The sequence below is a fragment of the Phaseolus vulgaris genome, chromosome 10 (genome assembly GCF_051622355.1).
Source record: "Phaseolus vulgaris cultivar YP4 chromosome 10, ASM5162235v1, whole genome shotgun sequence".
Classification (NCBI taxonomy): Eukaryota; Viridiplantae; Streptophyta; class Magnoliopsida; order Fabales; family Fabaceae; genus Phaseolus; species Phaseolus vulgaris.
This window is the reverse complement of record NC_143507.1, coordinates 10,258,302-10,284,208: the sequence shown is the minus strand read 5'-3', so window position 1 is coordinate 10,284,208 and position 25,907 is coordinate 10,258,302. Positions and strand designations below refer to the sequence as shown.

Sequence of the window (25,907 nt, the reverse complement as noted above, 5' to 3'; positions counted from 1 at the left end):
TAATAAAGCTCTCAACAAAGATGTTAGCTCCAAACTTATCAATGCACCTTTTTATAATTTTACCACCAATCAAAGAGGTCAACAAGATTTAAAGCAATGAAACAAATCAATTTGGAATTGGACAACAACAAAGAGAGTAATTATATGACACAACTTGAAATAGTATTTAATGAATTTGACAACCAAACAAATAAGGCACTCAACAAAAGGTGGCACACAAATTGAACCTAAAGAATGACACTAGAATTGGATTAATAAAACCAAAATAGTACTACTGGAATTTTGAGGTACAAAAAGCGTGACTTAAAATATTTATGTTGAGCTGTATAGTTCGAATTTAAATTTGAAATTTAAAGCACAAACAATTCAAGATCTTAGCTAAATTTTGGTGCTGGAATCACACCAAAACAATGTACCAATTAATTTTGATAAATTTTTCAAATCTGATGCCACTTTACCGTTTTTTTTTTCGCGCCAAAATTGCACACTGATTATTTTGATTTATCATTTTTTTTTCTAACACTTCAATCTGTTTAGATCCAGAATTTCATAATTTTCTCTAACGAATTTTAATTTCATAAGCAAAAACAACCAACACAGAATCAACAAAAACAGAGGAAGTTTAATTCTAAAATTAAAAACAGTTTTAAGAAACTTCAAAAACACAATGGAATTGATGTATAAGAACTTGTGTGGATCTAACACACAAATATGAACTCAAATCTAAAAATTAAAATGCACCAGAGGATCAAACACATAATTATAAATATGGACTCAAATTTAAAATCAAACAACCAAAATTATCAAGAAAAGCACTACATGGAATTGATGACAATTTAGGAGAAACATGACTTGACAAAACACAATTGGATTCAAAAATCAAAATAACTCAAATCAACACAATATGAACTGATTAAAATTGCAATAAAGACTCAAATAAGCCAAAAACAGAACATCACCACAATTAGAAACCTAAACACAGTTTGAAATTGGAAACTCAAGATTAATTTGAGCCAAATGCACCAATTAGAATTTTTTAAACATCAACATGAATCAAAAACGAAATTAAAACATCAATACATGTAAGGAATATGATAAACAACGCGGAATTAAGAACAACACAAAATGAAAATCATGAGAGGGCACTTATCTCTTGAAGACCATAGCTCTGATACCAAATGATGAAAGAAGTGTCTTCATGTTGATGAAACTTGGATTGATGGTGGAGGAAGCTTATGAAAGAGACGTGCAAGGAACTCCTAAGAGAGTTGGACTCCTTGAAGGTGCATGAGATGTATGGTGAGTGATAGGTGAGGCCTAATCACTTGGTCTAGTGGAAAATTGAAGATCAAAAGTTTATCCTAGGAAGGTAGGAGACAAAAGTGTAATTTGTTGAATCAAGTGTGTTCAAGCTTTGAAGAATCCAAACCCTTTGAAGGATGATGGAAGGATGGATGTGCTTGGTGTTGCTGAGCTGTCTTTAGATAGGATCTGGGGTAGATTTTATATGTAAATCCACTCTTGATTGAATCCAAAGCTTAAGCACTCTCAAACCTTTTAAAAGAAAAGTGTTTTTCAAACTAAGTGAAAAACAACCTATTGTTTTGTTGAAACAACCGATTGTTTTATACTTAGGTGTTTTTAGAAAGGTTGAAAATTGTTTTTGATGGTTGACTTGTTGTCAAACCAAAACAACCGATTGATTCGTGAAAACAACTGATTGTTTCTTTTGGGACCATAACAGAAAACTGTTTTGTGCTTTGACTGAGTATTAAATGATTTTATAACTGAATACACTCAATAAATAGTTTGTTCAGATTTTGTAACAAACAACTTAGTTTTAATCAAAGAAAAATAGATTTGAGTTTTTCACTGATTTTGCTTTTGAAGAGTTGAAGTTTTGCTTGGATCAAAGAGAGTGTGATATAGGATTTTCATCTTGTATTGATTTCAGATCTTTTTCTGTAACAAGTGTAATCCTTTGTACCTTTGAAGAAACTCTGTGTGTGAAGCTGAGAAGTGTTGTGTGTTCTTGAGGTTGTCAAGATCAACATTCTTAGTGGTGTTGTGATGAGCCAAAGGAAGTGTGTGTCTTGAGGGGATCAAGGTCACTTCTTTGGTGGTGTTGTAAGTAATCTAGGGTTGATTGCTTAGTGGATTCCCTAGTGGTTTATGGGAAGACTGGATGTAGCTCTTGGTTAAGAGTGAACCAATATAAACCTGTGTGTTCAATTTCTCTATCCTTAAACTCTTTAATTTCAGTTTTATATTTGTGAATAAACAACTGATTGTTTATGTGAAACAACCGATTGTTTTTCTGGTGTTGTGCTTATTTGCTTTGTGTTTTGGCAAACTGATTTCTTAATCAAGTTTTTCTCAAAGTAATTTCATTCTAGACTTAAAAGTTTGCGAAAACTCTCTTTAAACCATTCACCCCCCTTAGTTTAAAGTCATACATTCTAACAATTGGCATCAAGAGCTTGGTACTTTAAAGATAATCAAGTTTGATCTGAAAATCTTTTTCTATGGATGGAAAACTATCTTTTGAGGAAGGTGCTTCAATCTACAAACCACCTTTATTCTGTGGATTGAATTACAAATATTGGGAGGCTAGAATGAAAATCTTTGTGGAATCTATTGATCAAGGAATTTGGGACTCAATCAAGAATGGCCATTTCATTCCAAAGCTTAAAAAGAATGGTTCTTTTATTGAAAAACCTTGGTCCCAATGGACCAATGAAGAATGTAAGATGGCCAAGCTTGATTGTACTGCTCAAAACATAATAGCTTCTGCACTAGATACTAATGAGTTTTTCAGGATATCTAAATGCAAAATCGCTAAAGAGATGTGGGACACACTCAAAGCTACTCATGGAGACATCAATGAATCAAAGGAAGTAAGGTCAAGAAGTCAAGCACGAAGGAAAATAAGGCAAAACAGAAAAAGCCTCAACCTCTACTTCATGGCCAAAAAGGAAGATCACTCAAGTAGTGTAAGTTCCTCTAACTCCTCAAATTCTGAAAATTACAGTCAATTGCTTCAAGCCTTTCAAGAAACACATGAATAAGCTAACTGATTGGCCCTCTTGAACAACCAGTTAAAGGGAATGAATAGCTGGCTTGAAAACAAAGTCAAAACACTAGAAGAGGAATTGAAAAATTCAAAAACAGATTTTGAAAACCTTGAAATAGTTTACAAAAACTCCTCTTGCAAGTGTGATACCCTTATTTGTGAAAATTACGAAAATCTTGAAAAGAAAGTCCATTATCTTGTTAAAACTGTGGACAAGCTTTCTAAAGGTCAATCCAACTTTGAGAATGTCTTGGCATCTCAAAACTGTGTTTTTGGAAAAGCTGGATTGGGTTTTAACCCACAGAACAAGCAAGATAGATTTTCAAAGTCATTTTCGAAATTGCCAGAAAAACAACCGATTGGACCATCGAAACAACCGGTTGTTACATGCTTCTATTGCATGAAAAGAGGTCATTCTGTCAGATTCTGAAAAATTAGAAAATATGTTGTTCCTAAGGGCTTTATGAAGTGGGTTCCCAAGTGTAGTAAAGATTCAAATGATGAAAGTAAACCAAAAGGACCCACATTCATAAGGGGACCAAATCTTTGTACTTGAAAATCTTCTTTGTAGGAAAACTTGGAGGAGAGCATGCAACAATGGTACTTGGATAGTGGGTGCTCCAAGCACATGACTGGGGACAAATCAAAGTTTCTAAGCATCTCCTTTAAGCAAGAAGGGCATGTTACCTATGGAGACAACAACAAGGGGAGGATTCTTGGGAGAGGATCCATAGGAGACAAAGATATCTTGGTCATTCATGATGTTCTCTATGTAGAAGGACTAAAGCACAATCTGTTGAGCATTAGCCAATTGTGTGACAAAGGATATCAGGTTATCTTCAAAACAAACTCCTGTGAAATTTGTCTTCCCAACACAAAAGAGGTAATGTTGATTAGTAAGAGAATCAATAATGTTTATCTTCTAGATATCTCTTCACCTTGTTTAATTGGTTGTCTTCTATCCAAGCATGATGAGTCTTGGCTTTGGCATAGAAGAATTGCCCACATTCACATGAATCACTTGAACAAGTTAATTTCAAGAGATCTTGTGATTGGGCTACCAAAGCTCAAGTTAGAGAAGGACCATATTTGTGAAGCTTGCCAAAAGGGGAAACAAGTGAAAATTTCTTTTAAAATAAAAAATGTTGTTTCTTCTTTAAAACCTCTTGAGCTACTTCACATGGATCTTTTTGGACCTTCAAGAACCATGAGCCTTGGTGGAAACTACTATGCTCTTGTTATTGTGGATGATTTTTCTAGGTTCACTTGGACTCTCTTCTTGGAATAAAAAAGTGATGCCTTTTCTGCATTCAAGAAGCTTGCAAAATACAAAGAACAGCGACATAGGCTCAATAAGAAGTGATCATGGAGGTGAATTCCAAAATGAAAAGTTCAGCAAGTTCTGTGAAAAGATGGAAATTCTGCATAATTTCTCTGCTCCAAGAACCCCACAACAAAATGGTGTGGTCGAGAGGAAGAACATATCCCTTGAAGAGCTAACTAGAACAATGCTAAGTGAATCTTCTCTTCCTAAGTATTTTTGGGCTGATGTAGTTAGCACTTCTTGTTATGTGATGAATAAAGTGCTAATTAGGCCAATTCTGAAGAAGACTCCTTATGAACTCTTCAATGGAAGGAAGCCAAACATCAATCATCTCAGAGTTTTTGGTTGCAGCTGTTTTGTTCTCAACAATGGAAAGGAAAACCTAGGGAAGTTTGATGAAAAAGCTGATCTTGGTATCTTCATAGGCTTTTCTTTAACAAGTCATGCATACATAATCTACAACAAGAGGCTAATGACTGTAGAAGAGTCTGTTCATGTTGTCTTTGATGAGGTGGATCGCAAAAGCATTCAAATCCCGAAGAACAGTGGTGAAGAGGATGAGTAGAACATCAGTTTGGAGAAGCTGGACATCAGTGCAGAAAAACAACCGGTTGATTCCTCGAAACAACCGATTGAAATTCTGCAACAGAGTGAGTTGCCCAAAGAATGGAGGATTCCTAGAGATCTGTTAGTGGAAAACATCATTGGGCAGATAAAGGAAGGCGTCTCAACACATAGCTCCATCTCAAACTTTTGTAGGCACACTGCTTTTGTCTCTCAAATTGAACCAAAGTCAATTGATGAAGCTCTCAAGGATGAAAAATGGGTTGAAGCTATGCATGAAGAGCTTAATCAATTTGAAAGGAATGAGGTATGGTTTCTTGTCCCTAAAACAACTGAGATAAACATCATAGGTTCGAAGTGGGTGTTCAGAAACAAACTGGATGAGGATGGTGTGATCACAAGGAACAAAGCAAGGCTAGTTGCCAAAGGCTAGAATCAAGTGGAGTGAATTGACTATGGTCAAACCTTTGCTCCTGTTTCAAGATTGGAGGCTATGAGGTTGCTCTTGGCTTTTGCATGTATGAGTGGTTTTAAACTCTTTCAAATGGATTTCAAGAGTGCTTTTTTGAATGGCTACATCAATGAGGAAGTGTATGTGGATCAACCACCGGGCTTTGAAGATCATCAACATCTCAATCATGTCTTCAAGCTGAAAAAGGCTTTGTATGGGCTGAAGCAAGCTCCAAGGCAGTGGTATGAAAGGCTTACCAACTTCTTGCTATCACTTAGCTATGAAAGGGGAATGATTGACAAGACTCTCTTCATCAAAAAGTCAAATTCTGAAATTATCCTTGTGCAAATCTATGTTGATGACATCATCTTTGGTGCTACACAAGATAGTTTGTGTGAAGAATTTGTGGCTGCTATGAAAGGTGAGTTTGAAATGTCTATGATGGGAGAATTGTCTTTCTTTCTTGGATTGCAGGTTAAGCAAACAAAGGATGGAATCTTCCTATGCCAATCAAAGTATTGTAAAGAGATTCTCAAAAAATTTGAAATGGAGAGTTACAAGGAAGCAAACACACCTATGCCTTCATGTTGCTACATGAATGCAGATGCTGCTGGAAAATGAGTAGATCAAACTAAATACAGAGGTTTGATTGGCTCTTTGCTCTATCTAACAGCGAGTAAATCGGACATTATATTTACGGTATGTCTTTGTGCAAGATATCAAGCAAATCCTAAGGAGTCACACTTTAAAGCTGCAAAAAGAATTATGAAATATCTCAAAGGAACATCAACTGTTGGGTTATGGTATCCTTCTCACTCTCTCATTCATTTAATTGGTTATTCAGATTCTGATTTTGCAGGATGCAAGCTAGATAGGAAAAGCACAAGTGGCACTTGCCACCTTCTTGGTTTAAGCATCATCTCATGGCATAGCAAGAAGCAAACATGTGTAGCTCTCTCTACTGCTGAGGCTGAGTGCATAACTGCTGGAAGCTGTTGTGCACAGATTCTATGGCTCAAACAGTAACTTGCAGACTTTGGATTGCAAATCAACAAGGTCCTTTTGATGTGTGACAACACAAGTGCTATCAATCTTACCAAAATTCAGATTCAACACTTAAGAACTAAGCATATTGAGATACACCATCATTTCATCAGGGATCATGTAAGCAATGGGGACTGTGAAGTGAAGTTTGTTGAGACTAAACTGCAGTTAGCTGATATCTTCACAAAACCATTACCAAAAGAGAGGTTCTTCTTTTTTAGAAATGAGTTAGGTATCATTGACCTTCATAATCTTTCCTAAATCTGTTTTAATACCTGTTAGAGTCTATTTGTGAAGACAAATAGGGGGAGAATTGATTGGTTCTTGTGTATCCTTCTCTGAAACTGTTTAAATCTGCTGAAATCTCTTATATCAAACCTGTTTCTGCTTTTGCTGATAGAAACAACCGATTGTTTCGTGTAAACAACTGATTGTTTGTCTGGAAATCTGTTTTCAATATGTGAAAATCTAACTTGTTGTAAGAAGCATTAGATTGTATATATGTTGTTTTTGCAGGAACTGCTTCAGATTCAATTATATCCAACACAAGCAACCAGGGATTTGTCTTCTTCAAATAGGGGGAGATTGTTGAATCAAGTGTGTTCAAGCTTTGAAGAATCCAAACCCTTTGAAGGATGATGGAAGGCTGGATGTGCTTGGTGTTGCTGAGCTGTCTTTAGATAGGATCTGGGGTAGATTTTATATGTAAATCCACTCTTGATTGAATCCAAAGCTTAAGAACTCTCAAACCTTTTAAAAGAAAAGTGTTTTTCAAACTAAGTGAAAAACAACCTGTTGTTTTATCGAAACAATCGATTGTTTTATACTTAGGTGTTTTTAGAAAGGTTGAAAAATGTTTTTGATGGTTGACTTGCTGTCAAATCAAAGCAACCAATTGATTCGTGAAAACAACCGATTACTTGTTTTGGGACCATAACAGAAAACTGTTTTGTGCTTTGACTGAGTATTAAATGATTTTATAACTGAATACGCTCCAGTTTGAAATGCTTTGACCAAGCTTTGAATGCAATAAATAGTTTGTTCAGATTTTGAACAAACAACTTAGTTTTAATCAAAGAAAAATAGATTTGAGTTTTTCACTGATTTTGCTTTTGAAGAGTTGAAGTTTTGCTTGGATCAAAGAGAGTGTGATATAGGATTTTCATCTTGTATTGATTTCATATCTTTTTCTGTAACAAGTGTAATCCTTTGTACCTTTGAAGAAACTCTGTGTGTGAAGCTAAGAAGTGTTGTGTGTTCTTGAGGTTGTCAAGATCATCATTCTTAGTGGTGTTGTGCTGAGCTAAAGGAAGTGTGTGTCTTGAGGGGAGCAAGGTCACTTCTTTGGTGGTGTTGTAAGTAATCTAGGGTTGATTGCTTAGTGGATTCCCTAGTGGTTTATGGGAAGACTAGATGTAGCTCTTGGTTAAGAGTGAACCAGTATAAACCTGTGTGTTCAATTTCTCTATCCTTAAACTCTTTAATTTCAATTTTATATTTGTGAACTGGTATAAACAACCGATTGTTTCTGCAAAAAACAACCGATTATTTTTCTGGTGTTGTGCTTATTTGCTTTGTGTTTTGGCAAACTAATTTCTTAATCAAGTTTTTCTCTAAGTAATTTCATTCTAGACTTAAAAGTTTGCGAAAATCCTCTTAAAACCATTCACCCCCCTCTAGTTTAAAGCCATACATTCTAACATAATTGACACAAATTTGGCAGCAATTCACTCATTGATTAATCTTCCAATTACATGAGCTAAACCCTCTTATTTATAGTGTGAGAGGGCTGAAATTAAAGTGGGAAAATTCAAATGAGAAGCATTTGAATTTGGCATCAATTCCTAATCACAAGGGAAGTGTGACTTGGTTTCTTTCTTTGGCACCTCCTAAATCTACACCTACACCTTCTTTTTATGTCACATGGAATGTGTGACTTATCTTTATACATTTGCACCTCTTATATCTATATCTACACCTCCCTTTATGTTCTACTAAAAACTACTCAAAAGTAATCACAACAAGAGACATTCAATGCTGCTTAGTTGGCCCAAATCTTCTATGTATTGGGCTTGAGCTAAAGCTTGAACTTGTATTTGGGCTTGGGCTTGGGCCTCTACCATCAACTCGACTAACACTTTTTTTATTTATTGATATAAACCTAGCAAAGTGCAAAACGTGCGCAAGCAAGTGTACCCTGTGAGCAATTATGAAGCAACTTCTCAACTCATAGGTTAGATGAATTACAACAATTTTATATATATAATCTTCCATGTACCAAATTCCCAACTCATTGATACAAAAATGATAAATACAAAACTACTCCAGTGCTCTAAGGGTGCCAAACTTTACAAAGAGGGTTGAATAACCCCTTTTATGATATATATTAGGAGGCTTAATAAGACTTTGATTACTTTTTATACATCCACAAAGGAAAGCTCATTGTAACTTAAAAGCATGAAGATGATATTTCACCTTGAAAACGTGGAAGGCATGAAGATGATATTTAGCATGAAGATTACTAAATGTTTTTACTTGAATCTTGTCCAACCCCAAAATATAGCAAATAAACAGTTAACAGAAGATACAAAGATACGGAAAAAACAAAATCACTGGTTTTTATGGAAATTGGAAAAAACATGCCTAGTATAACTATAGATGGTCATCATTGCATTTAAGATTAATAGCACAACATCTGTTGTTTGGCATGCGAATCATGTAAGGTACAAGAACCACCACAACCACGTTTTACTCTAATAGATGAAGTCAGCTACATGAATCAATTGACACCATTTGAATCCTATGGTTAGACCTATTTTTGTTTTTAATGGTCCCCCAACCATCAAATAATCTCCATCTACCCTTTTAAATGAATTGTACTCCATTTAGTCTTCTTTTTTCACTGAAGCTTTTATTGGTCTTCTTACATGAACCAAACCACCTTTAGAAACATTTTATCACCTTCTCCTAAATAGGTGTTAGTTCAACATTCTCTTGGATACATTCCTATTTGCATTACCCTCACCTTTTTATTTTATAGGCACTCCATTCCCAAACATTCATTGCATCCATAAGCCCTAATATTTGTGACTTCTGGTGGTAGTGGTGTACCATTGTCTATCTCAATTGTCACACTAATAATATTACATATAACCAAACTGACCAGATGTTGTTAATCAACTATGAAATCATCTTTAAATCCGTAAATTAGCAAGAGAATGTATTTGAGCAGTCTTTTCCGACCTGATAAATCAATTTAGAAAAACATACAACAGGAAATTGGAACTAAGGAAATTAAATGTAATTGTAGTTATATAAACATAAAATAGAACAAGGAGATGTTATAAATGCAATAAATTACTCTCCATTATATATGCAGATTCCAGAGAAACCAAGCTATACAAACAAATACAACACTTCACATAGACAAGATTAATTGCCAAAATAATATTGAAAGAGATAGAATAAAAAACAAGAAGACTGAAAATCGAAATTTGGTATCTCTGTAAAATTCACTTTTGTCACGATTTACTTTGATCATTAGATTTTTGGCAAGTGAAGGATCAGCCGTTAGCACAAGGCAGGTTATCAACCAACATAGGACAAACACAATAACACACAATCAACATAGTCATACACAATAGATTTCACAAATTAAAACCACAATAGATTTGACAAATTAGGAACAAGAACCTAAACTAACGATGGAGGAGGTGGTGATGGCGGACAGTGGCGAATAGTCGCAGACAGTGACGGACAGTGGCAGACAGTGTAATGCGTGAACACATTACAATTTGTGTTTCGTGAGTGTGTAGTGAAGAGAGGTTGTAGAGAGGTTTCATGAGTGTGTAGCGAAGAGAGATTTTATGAGTGTTTTGCAGAGAGATGGAGAAGAGTGGTAGGATTTTGGCGACGTGAGAGAGGGAAGAAATCAAAAATTACTTTATTATGATGTTTAATGTATAATAACATAAAGTAGTATATTATCAACTCTCCTTTCGGAACAAGTTTAGTATATTTATAATTTTCCCTTACATTTATATGACGATTAATAAAATAATGAAAAAATTATAATTATCTTTTAATCCAAATCTCTTAACCATGATCAAATGGAAGAAACCAAATATTAAATATCTTCATATCCAATCTCTTATTTTTTTTAAATAACGATTGTGTATATTTTTAAATTAAAGTTTTTCTTTTAATTATTATAAAAGCGTAAAGTAATAAATAAATTATATAATAAAAATTACAAGTAGTTTATTTATAGAGTAAATAAAAGAACACGAAAGTATTATTTTGAAAAATATTATACTTTCTCTTTTGTTTTATTTTATTTACTTTTTAATTAAAATAAAAGTTGTGTTTTAGTAACATTTAAAAAAAATTGAGAATAATGAGGAATGGTGTATGGAGGGAAGGAAAAGTCGGGCTATTTATTTTGAAGGATAATTGTGGCAGTTCAAAATGACACATTCTAAAGGATAATTGTGATGGTTACTAAGATGTCGTATTATACGAAAATTTGGGGAAGTTATTAATAACCACCATAATAAAACCGCCACTTTATACACGATTTTTTGTAGTGAGTCTACCGGATGCAACACTCCTCATAGACCTCTGGGAGCCAACTAAGTCTAATGTTTGGACCCCAACATTGCCTCTGAGGTTGTATCATCCTGGTTAACCCTTAGCAACTCCACCTAAATAGTGAAGCTGCAACAAATTACATCGGGATATACGTAAGAAATTTCCCTACTATGGGGAGATATAGCATAGACGACATATCATCTAAAGTGATCGTTATCTCACCAATCGGAAGGTGGAAAATGTTGGTATCCCGATGCCACCTCTCTACGAAAGCTTAAATTAGCCCCTTATCAGCCACCTCATAACTTATGTTGCACATATACAATAATCCTTAATTAAGCACAATTTCCTCAATATTAGGATGAGGCACCCCAAAGTTTCTTAATTTTTTACCATGGGAGACCAACTTTAATTCTCCACAATCCTAATAAATTATGTTAATAACTATAAAGCAATGTCATGATAAATAATACAAGTTAACTAAACAATTTTTCATTCTTAGCTCACCCTCCCACAATCTCACAACGACATGATTCGCAAAACTTAATAGTTGAGACAGGTTCAAAGGTGTTCAAGGAATTCTTCATACTGATCATGTCGTTCTTTCTGTGCATCCATCATATTATCACTAGTATAATCACGTCCTTGCTCATGATCTCCTTTACATACTGATGTCGTAGGTTCCCTACCATCACCTTGCGATGCATCACCTCTCGTCTTAGCCATAACTTTTTTCCACAACATCATCCTTACATTAGGAAAAACCAAAACGTAATATAACACATACTTACATCAAGCTAGATGATCAATTCCAGAAAAATATGTTTTTTAATGCATTGTGGATTGTAGAATCCAAAATGTGTAAAAGAAAGCAAATTTATAGTTGATTGTGTAATCTGAAACCTCTTCGAATCACCCAATCTGAAATAAAAATAACACAAATTCAATGCATATTCAATGTAAAAACCTTGTTAATGGAGAAAGTAATAATTCTACAATGCATATTCAAAATATTCAATGAAGGGCTACACAAATGCTCTATAAACACAAGAAAGAAGCTTGAAAGAAAAAAATAGGTGCGGTGGGGATGCTTGGGAGTGTCGCAACTGCTGAAGAAATGAAGAAGATTAAAGATGTAGAGGAAGTAGGATTATTTTTTTTTACTTAAGGTGACAAAGGTCTTTTTGCCATAACATGGGGGTACATGAAGAAATTATGTTGGGGCAGGAAAAAATTCCCTACGCAAAAATGGGCTTGGACACCCAACCAAGAACTTGGACAAATACTTCTACACCCAATCATTTTGAACCTACACCCAACACAATTTGAAATTTTCAAAAATGACATTCTTTCTGAAAATAAAAATCCAGAATTGAAAATAACACATTTCAGAAAAACAGATCCGGAAGAGATGATTATGTTATGGAAATAAAAATCGGGAAATAAAAATCGGGAAAAAAAAATCAAATTTTCATTTTGGATAAAAATATCTGTAACACAAAAAATTTGTTCCGGAAAAAAAAAATCCAGAACATATTCCAAAAAAGGGGTGCGGAATGTATTTTTTATAAATACCTCCATTTTATCTAAGGAAATTTTCGTTTTTCAGAATAAAATTGGGTGCATAAATATGGTGCAGGAAGTAATTGCCAAGAAATGGAGGTGAAAACTGAAGACAACTTTATTCTGCACCTCCAGAACTTTTTTTCTGCATTCTATACTTCCAAAAATTATGAAGATATTTATTCTCGATTTTACAAGTTAAAATATAAAAATTGTATTTTGTACTGTGTTTTATATTTTAGAATAAAAGAAATCATAAATTTTAAATTTTATAATCTAATAAATCTCCAAATTTTACATTTCGAAAATAAAAAAAAAATGTTTAATAAAAAATATTAAAGGATAATTTAGTATTTTCAAGATTACGGGTGCAGGAAGAATTCATCCCGGAAAGGTAATAGAAAGCGACGTCGTCAAATTCGTCTCCACCACTATATTCCTCTAATTCTCTAACCGCGGTCGTTACGAAACGAACCAAAACAACACCTTCGCTGTGAATTCGCTTCCTTCCTTTGTTCTTTCACTTTCAATTTCGATATCTTTCCTCAAAATCTCGCTCGCATCACAATTCTCTAGGTATAATTGTACAATACATGTTTCCAATTTTCGTTTTCTTCATTTTCACAATCATCGCTGTTTTCATTTCATGAGCTTCATTGTTCGCGTTTGGCAGAAACTTGTTTCGATGGTGCGAGCTTCAAATCCGCAGCATCTGGAATCGAACACGCCCTTAGTCGTAAGTCACGTATTTGCCGTTCTTTTTTGTATCTTATATATACGAAATTGGTAGTATTCCATGCACGAAAACTGCGAGGTACATTATGCTTGGTGTGTTTATAATTTGATGAATTTCGCGTAGGAAATGGTTTTCATTCCCTTAATTTGTTTTTTTTTTAAAGAAATTGTTAACTAAGGTGGTAAGTTAGAGTTCTAATGAGAAGTTTATTTGAAGATAGAAAATGTTTGTTTGATCATAGAATTATTCTGGTGTTAACATTTGTAGAGTAATATACAAAATGAGATGTGTTCACTTGTCGTTATCGATGCTGCTAATTAATCACAGTTAGGTGATGGTTATGACAAAACAGAACTAATTACGAGATTTAGGTTAATTATTTACGTTTTTAGATCGGCGTCACACAACTATGGATGTGCTTTAAGGTGGAAGTAACCGCATGCAGAACTTTTTGATATTCAGTTATTCACATGTCTTGCTTTGACAGAAATTTGTTCTTTAACTGAAACGTATCAATGAAGTGTAGGCAGTTTTACCTCAAGTTAAGAACTTTTATTCAGGTGTTATAAGATGTAAACGAAAATCTAGTGAGTGCATTTCTAGCAGAAAAAGGTAACGACTAGCGTTGGTGAATTTATCCTATCATAAATGCATGGTGATAGCTTTTCCTTGAAGGAATGTTCATTCCTTCTTAAATACTCTGGAATTACGTTTACTTTATTGGAAAAAAATGTTCATTATTAACACGGGAATACATATTCCCTTTCTTATTTTTCATCTCAACTAGCATAACCTGATGTTAGAGTGGTCTTTGCTATGTGAAAGTATGGGTGTCATTCTACTCAACCTTCCGTTATGTATGTTAAGAGGTTGATTTTGGATTCAAATCCATCACTAACCGTTCACCAAGGCCCAACCTTACCAATGTGACAGGCTCACCCTCATTTCCATTCCCATTCCAATTTCAATCTCTTAAACCAAACATGATTTTGTTGTCTTGATAATAGAAGGTTATATTGGCTTGCATGGTTCATGTGGCCCATGCTTCATGGTATCAATAGATGTTTCCATTGCACGGACTCAATTTGTTACTGCTTTCTGTGGCTTAAAAGGTTTTAAGATATGGGAAAATAAGCTAACCCAAACCAGCTTGTCTCAAGTTTGTGTTTTATGTTGGTTTCTACAATTCAAATCTGGGCCAATGCATACATGCTGTCCTTCAATCGTGCTTCTTTATTGTGAAGCTCACATGATTTGTTACATAATATGTGAATTACATTAGCTTAAAAAGAATGGAAAAGCGTGCTTGCCAATATTTGAACCAAGATCTTTTCTATTATAGAATGTTATTATACTACAAGACCATTAATGGTTATTGATTGCTAAGATCATATTATCGTATTATATGTTATTTATTACATACTATATTGTTCTGGAAGCATATATGAGAACAAGGTTGGAAAATGAGTAAATTATTTGTAGTCATGATAAAATTTTGTGCACCAGGATTTCTTTCTTTTTCATTTTCAAAGAATTGTTAACATACTATATATTTAAATAGGCAGATTTGATATAGCATATATTTATCAAGAAACGAGAATTTGAACACTTGCAAGATGGTGAAAGAATTGAAATAAAATGATTGTTCGTTCAAGAATCAATATGAGCCAAATATTAAGGATAAGTAGAAATAACTGAGATCAAGGAACTCACAAGCAGAGGTAGCTCTCTGTTGAGGGATTGAACAAACAGAAATGCACGGAAAGAAATAAAAACTTAATCAATTTGTTCTCTTTCCCATATTACACTCCTTTTCCATTACTTCCACACCATGTATGCGTGCTTGTTACAGCCCTTTACAATCTAGAATTCTCTTCTGCACTTGCGCACATTGTCCTCAACTTCTCATAGTAGTAGTTATAAGAGGGTTAGCAGTTCCTTCACTAACCCATTCTCCTAGTTGCAGTCACTTCGATTCATTATCAGGTCTTAATTTACTAAATCAAAGTTTGATTGAATTTCTCTTTAATTTGTTTTTTCCATCCAATCATCTGGAACTATGCGGTTAATTGTGTCATGAACTTTATTATTTTCCTTTTGGCCTAAATTGGTTTGAACTTCACTAGCTCAAAACCTACTTAATGGGGAATCGAGCACCCCATTGGTGGTAATATGGTATGTGATTTCTTTGATAATTTATACTTGAAATTTTTTATGTCTTCATAGTGAAGCATTTGCCGTGCTCGAATCATTTTATGTATTCCAATAAGCTGGATTTGTCATCATGACAAGGGGATTTTCTGGGGATACTAAAATGGTGGTGATCATGGTTATCAAACTCTCAAGTTAGCTCTTAAAACTCTTACGATTTTATGATTCTAGGTAGACAAATTGGGTTAACTCACTATCAAACTCTTTTAAGGATAGTATATGGTAAATTACCTCGGTAAGCTTGTATAAACTCTTTGAGTGAACATGCTTGATATCAAATGTAATTTTTGCTCTCGTTGACCGCACAATGGCATTGTTTTACCATGATATTAAAGATATTGATTAGTAGTTTGTTAGTAGAGTGTTACTAGTTTGTTTCCTATAAAAAATGTTTGATGTAATCAGTTGTACTTACCTATTTCCTTCAAGTTTGACAACCTTGGTGATAGTGGTTAGGCAAATGAATGATGAAATAATTAATGTTAAAAAAAATGTAAGCAAGTGTTAGTTTTTTAAACAAATAATTGATTTCTGGAAGCTAAGTTTAAAAAGTGGGTTACAAAAAAGGTTATCTTTGTGTTGGTGGATTACCAAGTAATCAGAAACTGCTCTGTAGCAAGGGAAGATTTTATGAGCATAAATTTCCTATTGCCTGTTTTTCATTGACAACCACTTCCTTTCTTCCTACCTGCCCCTGCCAAAAATGAAAGCCTTTCAATGTGAACCAGCATCTTTAACTGGTGATTTGATTCTTTCAACTGAAATACTTAGCTTCTTCTTGAGGCATGCATTTATTGGTGTTTCTACCGTGGAGAATTTTTTCTTGTAGAATATGAATCTTGCTGTTAAGGATAGTTTAGTTGAAATTCCTTATTATGATTTTGTTTTTGCATTTAGTTGTACTTTTTTACTAGTAGCTGTACCTTCCTTTCATGATTGTCTTGATGATTAAAGCAATAACAAACAATCATTTTATTAGTTTTTTAAATGAAATCAAATTATGTTTATCTTCTTTTAGGTACAGGGAGAGGGTTTGACAAATGATGGGCTTATTCCTCAGATATTTTCATCTATGCCAGCTCTTAATGATGCTGCTTCTTATCTTGCACAAACAACATCATACTTAACTGGTTGTTTCTCCGATTATTCAGGCAAGTTTCTTATTTGTTTATCTAGCTCTTAAGAGTTTGGGGTGTAATTTAAGTAGATTCTTCTTTATAGAAGTTTAAGGAATTATGTAGCCAGTCATAAGTTTTCATAAAGGAAAAGGAAATAATGACGTTGAGTTCTTATGTAGCATATCAAAATAATGATGTGGTTTATCTGTGAGAAAAAGAATATGGATGTTAAATTAAAATCATTGTCTCCCTCAATTAAGCACATCTGCTTTTAATGAAAAATAGAAATGATGGACTTAGATTTGATGTTATCTCAACTGTTGCATTTATACATGGATGTTGAAAATTGAAGGCCTTAACCAGATTACTTTAGATTTATGGTCACCTTTCAGGAAACAAAGACATCCCTTCTAGGGATAGACAAAGCCCCAAAGTAAGAAATTATCACGTTAGAAATTATCATAAAGTAAGATTTATTGTGCTGTTGTGAAACCTTGTAGAAACCAGCCTTAAAAATCCTAGTAAAGCATGTGGATTTCACTTTAGAGATTATTGTAGGTATAATTTGATTCTGAAAATTTGCTTTACTCTAGGTAACATAGGACTTGGGATTCCTTTTACTATGCCTCTACTACTTCATGAAATTTCATCTACAGCTAATTTTGAATTTGTTTATGAATATTCTAAGATAATATCTTTATTACATTTCCTTGACTAAAAATATAAGAAATACCTAAAAGCAATGTTGTCAAGCTAGAGAATGATGGTAAAAGGATTGGAAGGAGGATAAAAAGTCGTAACTTGAGGATTGCAAGAGTTACGAGTATATTAGTGTATGAAAAACTATATTTATAACCTGTGCATGCATTAAAAATAATACAGTCAAGAAAAATAACTCATAAGACCCAATACTTAACACAACTAAATAGAACAAAACACTCTAAAAAATGGCAGCAAGAACAGAAGTATTAACAACAAAATACAGAACATAGTCAAAGATGAAGGCAACGACCAAGGTGATGGACATGAGTGCTGTGATAGCTGATGTTGAGATAGAATTTGTGACAATGTTGCGTTGGTTGCTGGTGCCAATGACTGTGATAGTTGTGTTGTCGATGATGAGAGTGGGCACCATCGAGAACTGTTTGACTATGTTCTGATTTGCAAATGGAACCCTAGGAGAAGAGGGCCATCTTGGGTTGTTAGCAAGATACTTTGTTTTCATGAGCAACCGATCCCACTACAACCTATGCTTCTCCTAATCCACCATGTGCATCACCTTGCTGTGTCTCCCTTACTCCTAGGATCACATGAGTATGTGAGTACATTCACAATTTTAACAAAATTGCCTAAGAGGTCATCAAAGATATTCTAAAATGTTGTAAAGATTTCTAAACAAGATTTTACTTTATTCCTTATATATATTTCTTTGAGTACCTTTACTCGTGTTATTTTATTTGATTACTTCCTAAACATGTGCCTTTGATTTATAGTGACTTTGTGTCATGTCTGTTTTGTTAATTGTACTTGCTACAATTCCCTGACTTCTGCAATTTAGACCTTGAAGTTTTTGTTAATATTTCAGTAGAACATTCCCCCAGAGGTTCTGGTGCTTCTGTCCCTATCGCACAAGAGCTTGTGGAATTTCCTTCTGCAGAAACTGATGCATCTTCATCTACTGAAATTGATCATATTCCTTCAAACAGAATTCATTTAACTAGTGTTGAATCATCCAACACTTCAACTTTTGCACGTCCACATTTGCAAGATGAAATCACTAGTACCTCTGGTGGAGTTCTGTTACAAAATTCGAGTGCACTTGTTGAATCGAATCGCACTGGACAAAGTGGCATTTCCATGTTCCAAAGGTATTCTTTATCAACTTATATGTTTGTGGCTCTATATAAAGGTATAGAATAGGAAACATCATTGCTTCTTGGCTAGTTATAGTTGTTATAAACTGTAATGTATTAGATAGGTGTGACATTCTGTGGTGAATTTTTTAAAAGGACGGTTGTGTGAAATGAGTTTGCAAATTTAGACCTAACTGGTTCTTCATATTTATTTCATCTGGGTGCACTTGTTCTATTCTGTATATTTGTTTTTAAATGCACTGAGATGCATGAACACCGAGAGAAATGAATTTGACAAACCTTCAAGATCGATTAATAAGAAAAAGTTGTGGCAGTTTCTACAATAGAAAAAATTATTCACATTAGTTTAGAAAATTTCGTTAGCATAATTTAAATGTACTAATATTATTTAAAAGGTTTAAATATATTTGTAGCACTTATAAATATGACTATGCCTGCATTTAGTCCGTTAAGAGTATATGTTAGTTTTAAATCTCTGACATTTGCTAACTGTCCTCATTAACTAGTTAGTTTAATACTAAAATTTAAAAATATTAGTTAGTATAATCAAGACAACAAAGGATATTTCAAATTAAGATAATTATATTTTTTAGGTACATAATTTATTTAATATATTTATGACTTAATATAGATAAGGTAATTATATATGTTATTTTTACTTTTGCATTCAATAATTTACTTCTAATATTTTATTTTTTAAATAATTATGTTTTACTTAAAGCTTATAATTTATTTTCCATATATTAATTCTGATATTATAACATTAATCATTATAGAATTAATTTTTCAATATACCATAAACTGAGATTTTATCCCTATACACAAAAAATAACAAATATGTTTTATAATTTTGGAATTAATAATTATAATATATTAAATAATCATTACTGTTTTTTTTTTATCCTAACACAGTTTAAAACTAATATAAAATAATTGGATTAAATGTATTAAATCCTTCAAATATATTATTCTGTCTTATTTTAGTATTGAAAAAATTGTTATTACTTTTAAATATTTGACATTTTGTTAGTGGCTTCTTAGTCTTTATTATTAACAATATTTTATTTATTCCAAAAATATAAAATATTGTTTAAAAAATATTATTTTTAAATATATAATTCAACTAAGTACAATAGTTAATATTTTTTATAAATAAGATAATCACATGTAATATATAATTCAACTAAGTACAATAGTTAATATATAGAAAATACATTATAAGTGTCAAAGTAAATTATAATTATTTTTAATTTAAAAAAAAATACAATGTTAAAACTAAATTATTGGTTGTAAAACAAAATGTACGAAGACAGAGACAGATATTGGAACGGGTATAGGAACAAGGACAAGTATTGGGACGAGAGTATAGGGATAGGGACAGGGTGGATGTGTACATACTCATTCCCATACCTAATTTAAAAAATCAAGTATTATACTAAGCCAATGTGGGGATTATCCGTCAGAGAATCAGGTTAGGTTCCGACAATACCCGTGGAGACGGGTTTATTTGTCATCCTTGTGTATAATTTTCTACTGTTTTCCTTGTTGTACCCATCATTGAATTTGTGGATGTTGATTTGTCCTCCTTTACTCTGATTTAGTTTTTAAATTTTGTTATAGAACCATCTGAAATCTGAATTTTAAAGCTTTAAAGCCCTTTTGACAATTGACGTGAGGGTTTGTAATCTGTTTTTATTACTTCAGCCTGATTGATCGTGCTCGAAGGACCGTGCGTGGATCTGCAGATGATATAGGATGGCTTCAACGTGATCCAGGAATGCCTCCGGTTGAAGATGGAACTGATAGGTTCCTTGAAATTCTGGACAACATCAAGTAAGTTGGTAGAATTTTATTTTTTCCAATTTTCTCGTTGTCATTGTTTTGTTAACTAAGTTTTACCTTACTTTGTCAGGCATGGTGTTCACAAGTTACCAAATTCAGTGGTTTATTTGTTAGTTCCAGGTAAAGTGACTGATTATATATAATGATCAGGTTAATCATGACCAACTCCACTTTCAAGCCTCACATAAAGGAAAGGCCTAAAGTCAATGGTGCATCTGGAATGATAAATGTTTATGAGCACCTGGCCTGACCTATCGGATGTAAATAGTAAAAGTGCCTAAGTTCATTGTTGCAACATATTTTCTGTGCTCTTAACTATAATGCTTTTTGCAATGGCAGGTCTTTTCAGTAATCATGGTCCACTTTACTTTGTCAATACAAAAGTCAGTTTTTCAAAATTGGGTTTGGCCTGTCATATTGCAAAGATTCATAGCGAGGTACATTCTAATAGTCATTGTAGTAGTAGTGGTCAATCCAGTACTTGATGATGATGATAGTAGTTCGTATGAAAATTTATAACTAATTTTTTTGTAGATCATATGGGTGTTCTTGTTTTTCAGTTCTATTACTGAATTTTGAGTAATTACTAACCAGGCTTCAGTGGAGAAAAATGCCAGAGAGCTGAAAGAGTACATTGAGGAAATTTATTGGGGTTCACAGAAACGTGTTATGCTTCTTGGACATAGCAAAGGAGGAGTAGATGCAGCAGCTGCTTTATCGTTGTATTGGTCTGATTTGAAAGACAAAGTTGCTGGTTTGGCATTAGCTCAAAGTCCCTACGGTGGAACTCCTATAGCTTCAGATCTTCTACGCGAAGGACAGCTTGGCGATTATGTGAATTTACGAAAACTTACTGAGATTCTTATCTGTAAAGTAATTAAGGTATGTTGAGTATTTTTTTGTTATCACCCTTTGGTTCTTTTCTGTTTGAAACGTATATTTTCTTTGGCATCCTTTTGAAATGCATTGCATGCACGTTTACATTTTCTTTTGTTATTCTATAAAAACTTTGGCCATTTGTTGTCTTGCTTGTAATCTACATTTTCTGATCAGATATGCTGTATCACAGTTTCGTGTTGCTTGAGGGTGTAAAGAAAAATACCTACACTAACAAGAGGAGGGGTGAATTGGTGTTTAAATTTTTTTATTTGATTAGTAGAACCTCAAAAAATGTTCTTGCTACACTTGATTAAGAATTTGAGAGAAGTTAAGATCACTTGCAATCCAAGAAAATACGAAGAACACAAAATAAAATAAAGGACAAGAAAGAACACAGAATTTTACACTTGTTCGATTCTTCCCGAATTTACATATAATATTAATCACGATAACCTTAGTAGGATTGTTGCACAATCTTGAATATTGGATTAAAAATACACTTTGCATGCATAAATGCAATCACTCAAGATGTACAACCTTCTTGAAAACCTAACAAGAATACTACCTAACCATGTAAAAGTCTACTATATGAAACGCCAAACTTGGTGTATAGAAAGTCACACTAAGAATAAAAAGTTAATGGAAAAATAGCACTTAATGTGATGGATAATCCAAGAAGAATAAGAGCAAGAGTTTATGCAGATATATCAACCAATACCTTCAAGTCAAAAATCCCCTCATAGATTTCCAAAGAAAAAACACTTTTATTTTCTTGAGAACTATTAGAAATTATTTGTAATTGTGTAAGACTTGTTACTTTCAAAATATGCAGAAAAGCTTTTAATATAAACTGATATAAAACCGATGTAATTGATTGCATTCAGTGATAATCCATTATTTTGCTCTCAATTGAAGAACAACCTAATTGATTATTTGTAGTCATAACATAATCGATTACCTGCAGAGCTTGTGTTTGAATTAAGCTTCAAATAAATGATTATTTCACTTTTGATAATCAATTATGAAATAAGATAATTTATTATATGTGGAAGCACAACATTATGCATCACAAAATGATTGATTATGTTTTAACATAATCGATTATTATGTTCTAAAACATTTTTAAAATATTGTCGAAAACATTTTCCCAAAGGCACAAAATAAGTATGAGATACATAAACTAAAGTAAACCTAGAACTAATAGATGACTCTAAACATTCACACATAAAATAAAAACAGCACCTCATAATAGTTTTAAAGTACATCATCAAAACCAAATCTAATATTCTAAAAGGGTCTTGAAGAGCCTTGATCAACAAAGGAATATCTATTGATTCCTTGAACTACAATGCTATTTAGCAGACTGTTTCGGTCCCATCAGAATGATTGGAAACAATCTTGTCCTATCTATTACTAAAGAAAATATAAATATTACGTAAGTTTGTTTTTGCTTGCATAATCATATTTTGTAAGAAAGAGATAGATATGGGAAGTATAATTATTTGTTTAAAAAATATATTAATAGGAAATATATGGATTATTTTTTTTATTAAAGAACGTTCATCGAGACATCTTCGAATTTAGGGTTTGAGTATAATTCAACCTCAAAAGCTAGCTCATAGGATCAGACCCCCTTTCACATATTTAACTATTTTGGCTACTGTGTCATTAGTTAATGTGAGATGTCTAACACATCTTACATATTAGAATTTGAGTTTGTGCCTAATTCAACCTCAAAAGCTAGCTCATAGGATGAGGCTCCTCCACTTATATACACTATTTTGGTTGTTTCATCATTGTTAGTGTGAGATCTCTAACACATCTTACATCTTGGAATTTGGGTTTGAGCATAATTCTACCTCAAAAACTTGGTCATAGAATGAGACCCTCCACTTGCGTACACTATTTTTGTTGTATTATTATTATCATTTTATCAGCTGGTTGTTGTATTATTAGTTATTATGACATCTCATACACATCTCATAATGTTGAGGACTGAATATCTTGAATATCAAGTTTGTAATATTGAATATGTGTATCAACTTGATAAATGAATGACCTAATAGGTCGAACAACTACTAGGATAAACTTGAATACCATCTTAGAATTTGAGAATCTAATTTATTCCAAAAGCTAGCATGGAAAGTGAGGATTGTCTCTCACTTTTATACTTTGTTTTGGTCATATCACTAGTTAATGGTGGGATCTTCAATAAAACAAAGAAATTAAAATGAATTTGTAGAATAAGAAATTCTCGTAATGGTAAGAGCTAAATACTTAACACTTAAGAAAAAAGAAATATCAATGGAACAAAGTTGCCCAACCCCTTGACATATCTGGAACTCATGTACAAATATCACGCCCTTTATTCCAAATTGAAGTCTTATCCTGAATTAGCTGTTATGCCAAGGAAAACTCCTTGAAGTCTCCCAGGAGTGATTTGTTCTTTTTGTTCAATATAGTTTGCTGCACGGTTGGGATTCTAGATTCTGTCTATTCATGCAGGTTGTATTTTCAATTTCTCACTCTTATTACAATCTGGTATTACTTTGTTCTTGCTAAATTATTTGAGAAATCGAAGGATCCTTTTAAAAGGCATTTCAAATAGTTTCTGCTAATCTACATATTTGTCAGTTTATGCTAACAAAAGTTGTATGGTGTCATTATTTGATTCTTCTTATTTAATGTAGAAACTGGTTGATTAAGTTATTTCTATCTTATGTTTCCTTGTAAGCTACATAATTATTTTAAATCTTTACCTGAGGTTAGTTTTGTTTAGTTGCTGTCAGTGTTCGTCATCATTGAAGTTACGGTTGCTTGCTATTACTTATCATCTATTATTTTGAAGGGTGACATGCGAGCCTTAGAAGACTTGACATATGAAAGGCGGAGAGAGTTTTTGAAAGAGCATCATCTGCCAAACGAAGTCCCAGTTGTTTCCTTTCGGACTGAAGCTGGCATTTCCCCTGCTGTTTTAGCCACATTATCTCATGTTGCACATGCTGAATTTCCACCCCTCGTCGCTCCTACTGGTGAGTCTACAAAACTCCCTGTGGTGATGCCCCTTGGTGCTGCAATGGCTGCTTGTGCACAATTGACACAGGTTAGGTACGGTGAGAAAAGCGACGGCCTTGTGACATGCCGAGATGCAGAAGTTCCTGGATCTGTTGTGGTGCGACCTAAGCGAAAATTAGACCATGCTTGGATGGTTTATTCATCGCTTAATGATGACCTTTCTGAAGGAGATGCATCTCAGGTGTGCGAGGCTCTCTTGACTCTACTTGTGGAAATCGGGCAGAAAAAGATGCATGAGTTTGCAAGGAAAGATGAATGAAGCATTCCAGTCTCTGTACATATTTCTCTCTCCAAAGCTCTATATTCAATTTATTTTTTATGATCTAACTGATAAAAAATATTGAAGGTAGGTCATATATATGTAACGAACACATTAATATATGTAGCTGTAGAGTGAGAGGACATAGCTGTAACAGGACATGGTGAAGTAAAGCTTTCATGTGATTTAGGTAATAAACTGATGATGCAATGCACTGGTACGACTGCTTTGGTCTTTTTGCCTGATTGAATCATCAGGCCATGCAAATGTATGAGTAGGGACAAGCATTTCACGGAAACTGGAATTTTAACTTTTTGACCCAATAGGAATTATTTCATCCTTCATCATGAGGTTCTTTCATTCTACACTTCCATAGTTTCTTCGTGTACCTCCATGAAGCGTGGAAACGGAAAAAATATCATTCTATGAGGTTTCCCTAGGAAGATCCTAAATTGAGTGATTTTGAAAGTTTCGGTATTAATTCGAAAGTTAAAAATTTTGAGACTGTGTTTACGATCTAAAATTATTTATTTTAATTTGGATTATACAATCTAGAATATATTTATTTATGCAAGTACAGGATATGTTTCTGAATTATATAATCTATAATAGTTTTTTTAAATTCTAGATTAGCTGAAATTATTTTTTTTAACTTCCGAATTAACCCATTGGAATTATTTTTTATGAAAGTTTTAATCCAGAAGTCTACATGCGGAACAGAAATCAGAGGACTGTTTTCGCATACCAGGTTGATTGATTGACTCCTTTGTTTTGTTATAAATATTACAAGTTCTGATATGTTTGGAATTTGGTATTTCTTTCTAGTTGCCAATTTTCTATGTGATGAGTACCAATGCCCTTAATGCCCTTAATGCGATAATGATGAGGGATGATAGGAATACCTTACACCCATGTTTAATCAATTCATGCTGCATACTCAAGGTAGATGATGACAATCCCGGTTTTCTTATTGGTCCTTTTCCCAATTTTCTTCCTCTGCATTTCTGATATGCATGCAGTGAGAATTTCTATCATTTGTTTTTGAGCCTTTTCAGTTTATATCTCTTGAACTGGTTATTACATATTTCTGGACGAGGTTGATATGGAAGGACATTTCTTCTCCATTCATTTTATTCCTTTTTGGGAGAGGTGGTGGCAGTGGGTGTCTTCGATACACAGTGCCAATGGCAATCGCTCTCTGTAATGGTCAATCCTTCTGAGGCTGAACCTTGTCCAATCTAATACTAGTAGTAAGTTGCTGGGGTAGTAGAACCGTGTTCTCTGTTTCGGGTTCTACTGTAATT

At 33.5% G+C, this 25,907-nt stretch overlaps 1 protein-coding gene across 1 annotated transcript; it reads left to right on the top strand.

The window, feature by feature from the left end:
• The first annotated feature begins 12,961 nt into the window (after positions 1-12,961).
• On the top strand, positions 12,962-24,947 carry LOC137819656 (alpha/beta-Hydrolases superfamily protein). Its single transcript, XM_068623558.1, has 9 exons — positions 12,962-13,185; positions 13,283-13,345; positions 16,575-16,707; positions 18,260-18,542; positions 20,253-20,381; positions 20,461-20,510; positions 20,730-20,827; positions 20,985-21,272; positions 24,118-24,947. Exons 2-9 carry the CDS (start codon positions 13,295-13,297, stop codon positions 24,601-24,603), a joined length of 1,518 nt encoding a protein of 505 aa, XP_068479659.1. The 5' UTR covers positions 12,962-13,185; positions 13,283-13,294; the 3' UTR covers positions 24,604-24,947.
• The last annotated feature ends 960 nt before the right edge of the window (positions 24,948-25,907 follow it).

Excerpts from the sequence above, each read along its gene's own strand:
- LOC137819656 (XM_068623558.1), top strand. The coding sequence starts at position 13,295 with ATGGTGCGAGCTTCAAATCCGCAGCATCTGGAATCGAACACGCCCTTA. Across the intron at positions 18,543-20,252 it reads GGCATTTCCATGTTCCAAAG|CCTGATTGATCGTGCTCGAA; the intron begins GTATTCTTTATC and ends TTATTACTTCAG. Across the intron at positions 20,511-20,729 it reads GGTTTATTTGTTAGTTCCAG|GTCTTTTCAGTAATCATGGT; the intron begins GTAAAGTGACTG and ends TTGCAATGGCAG.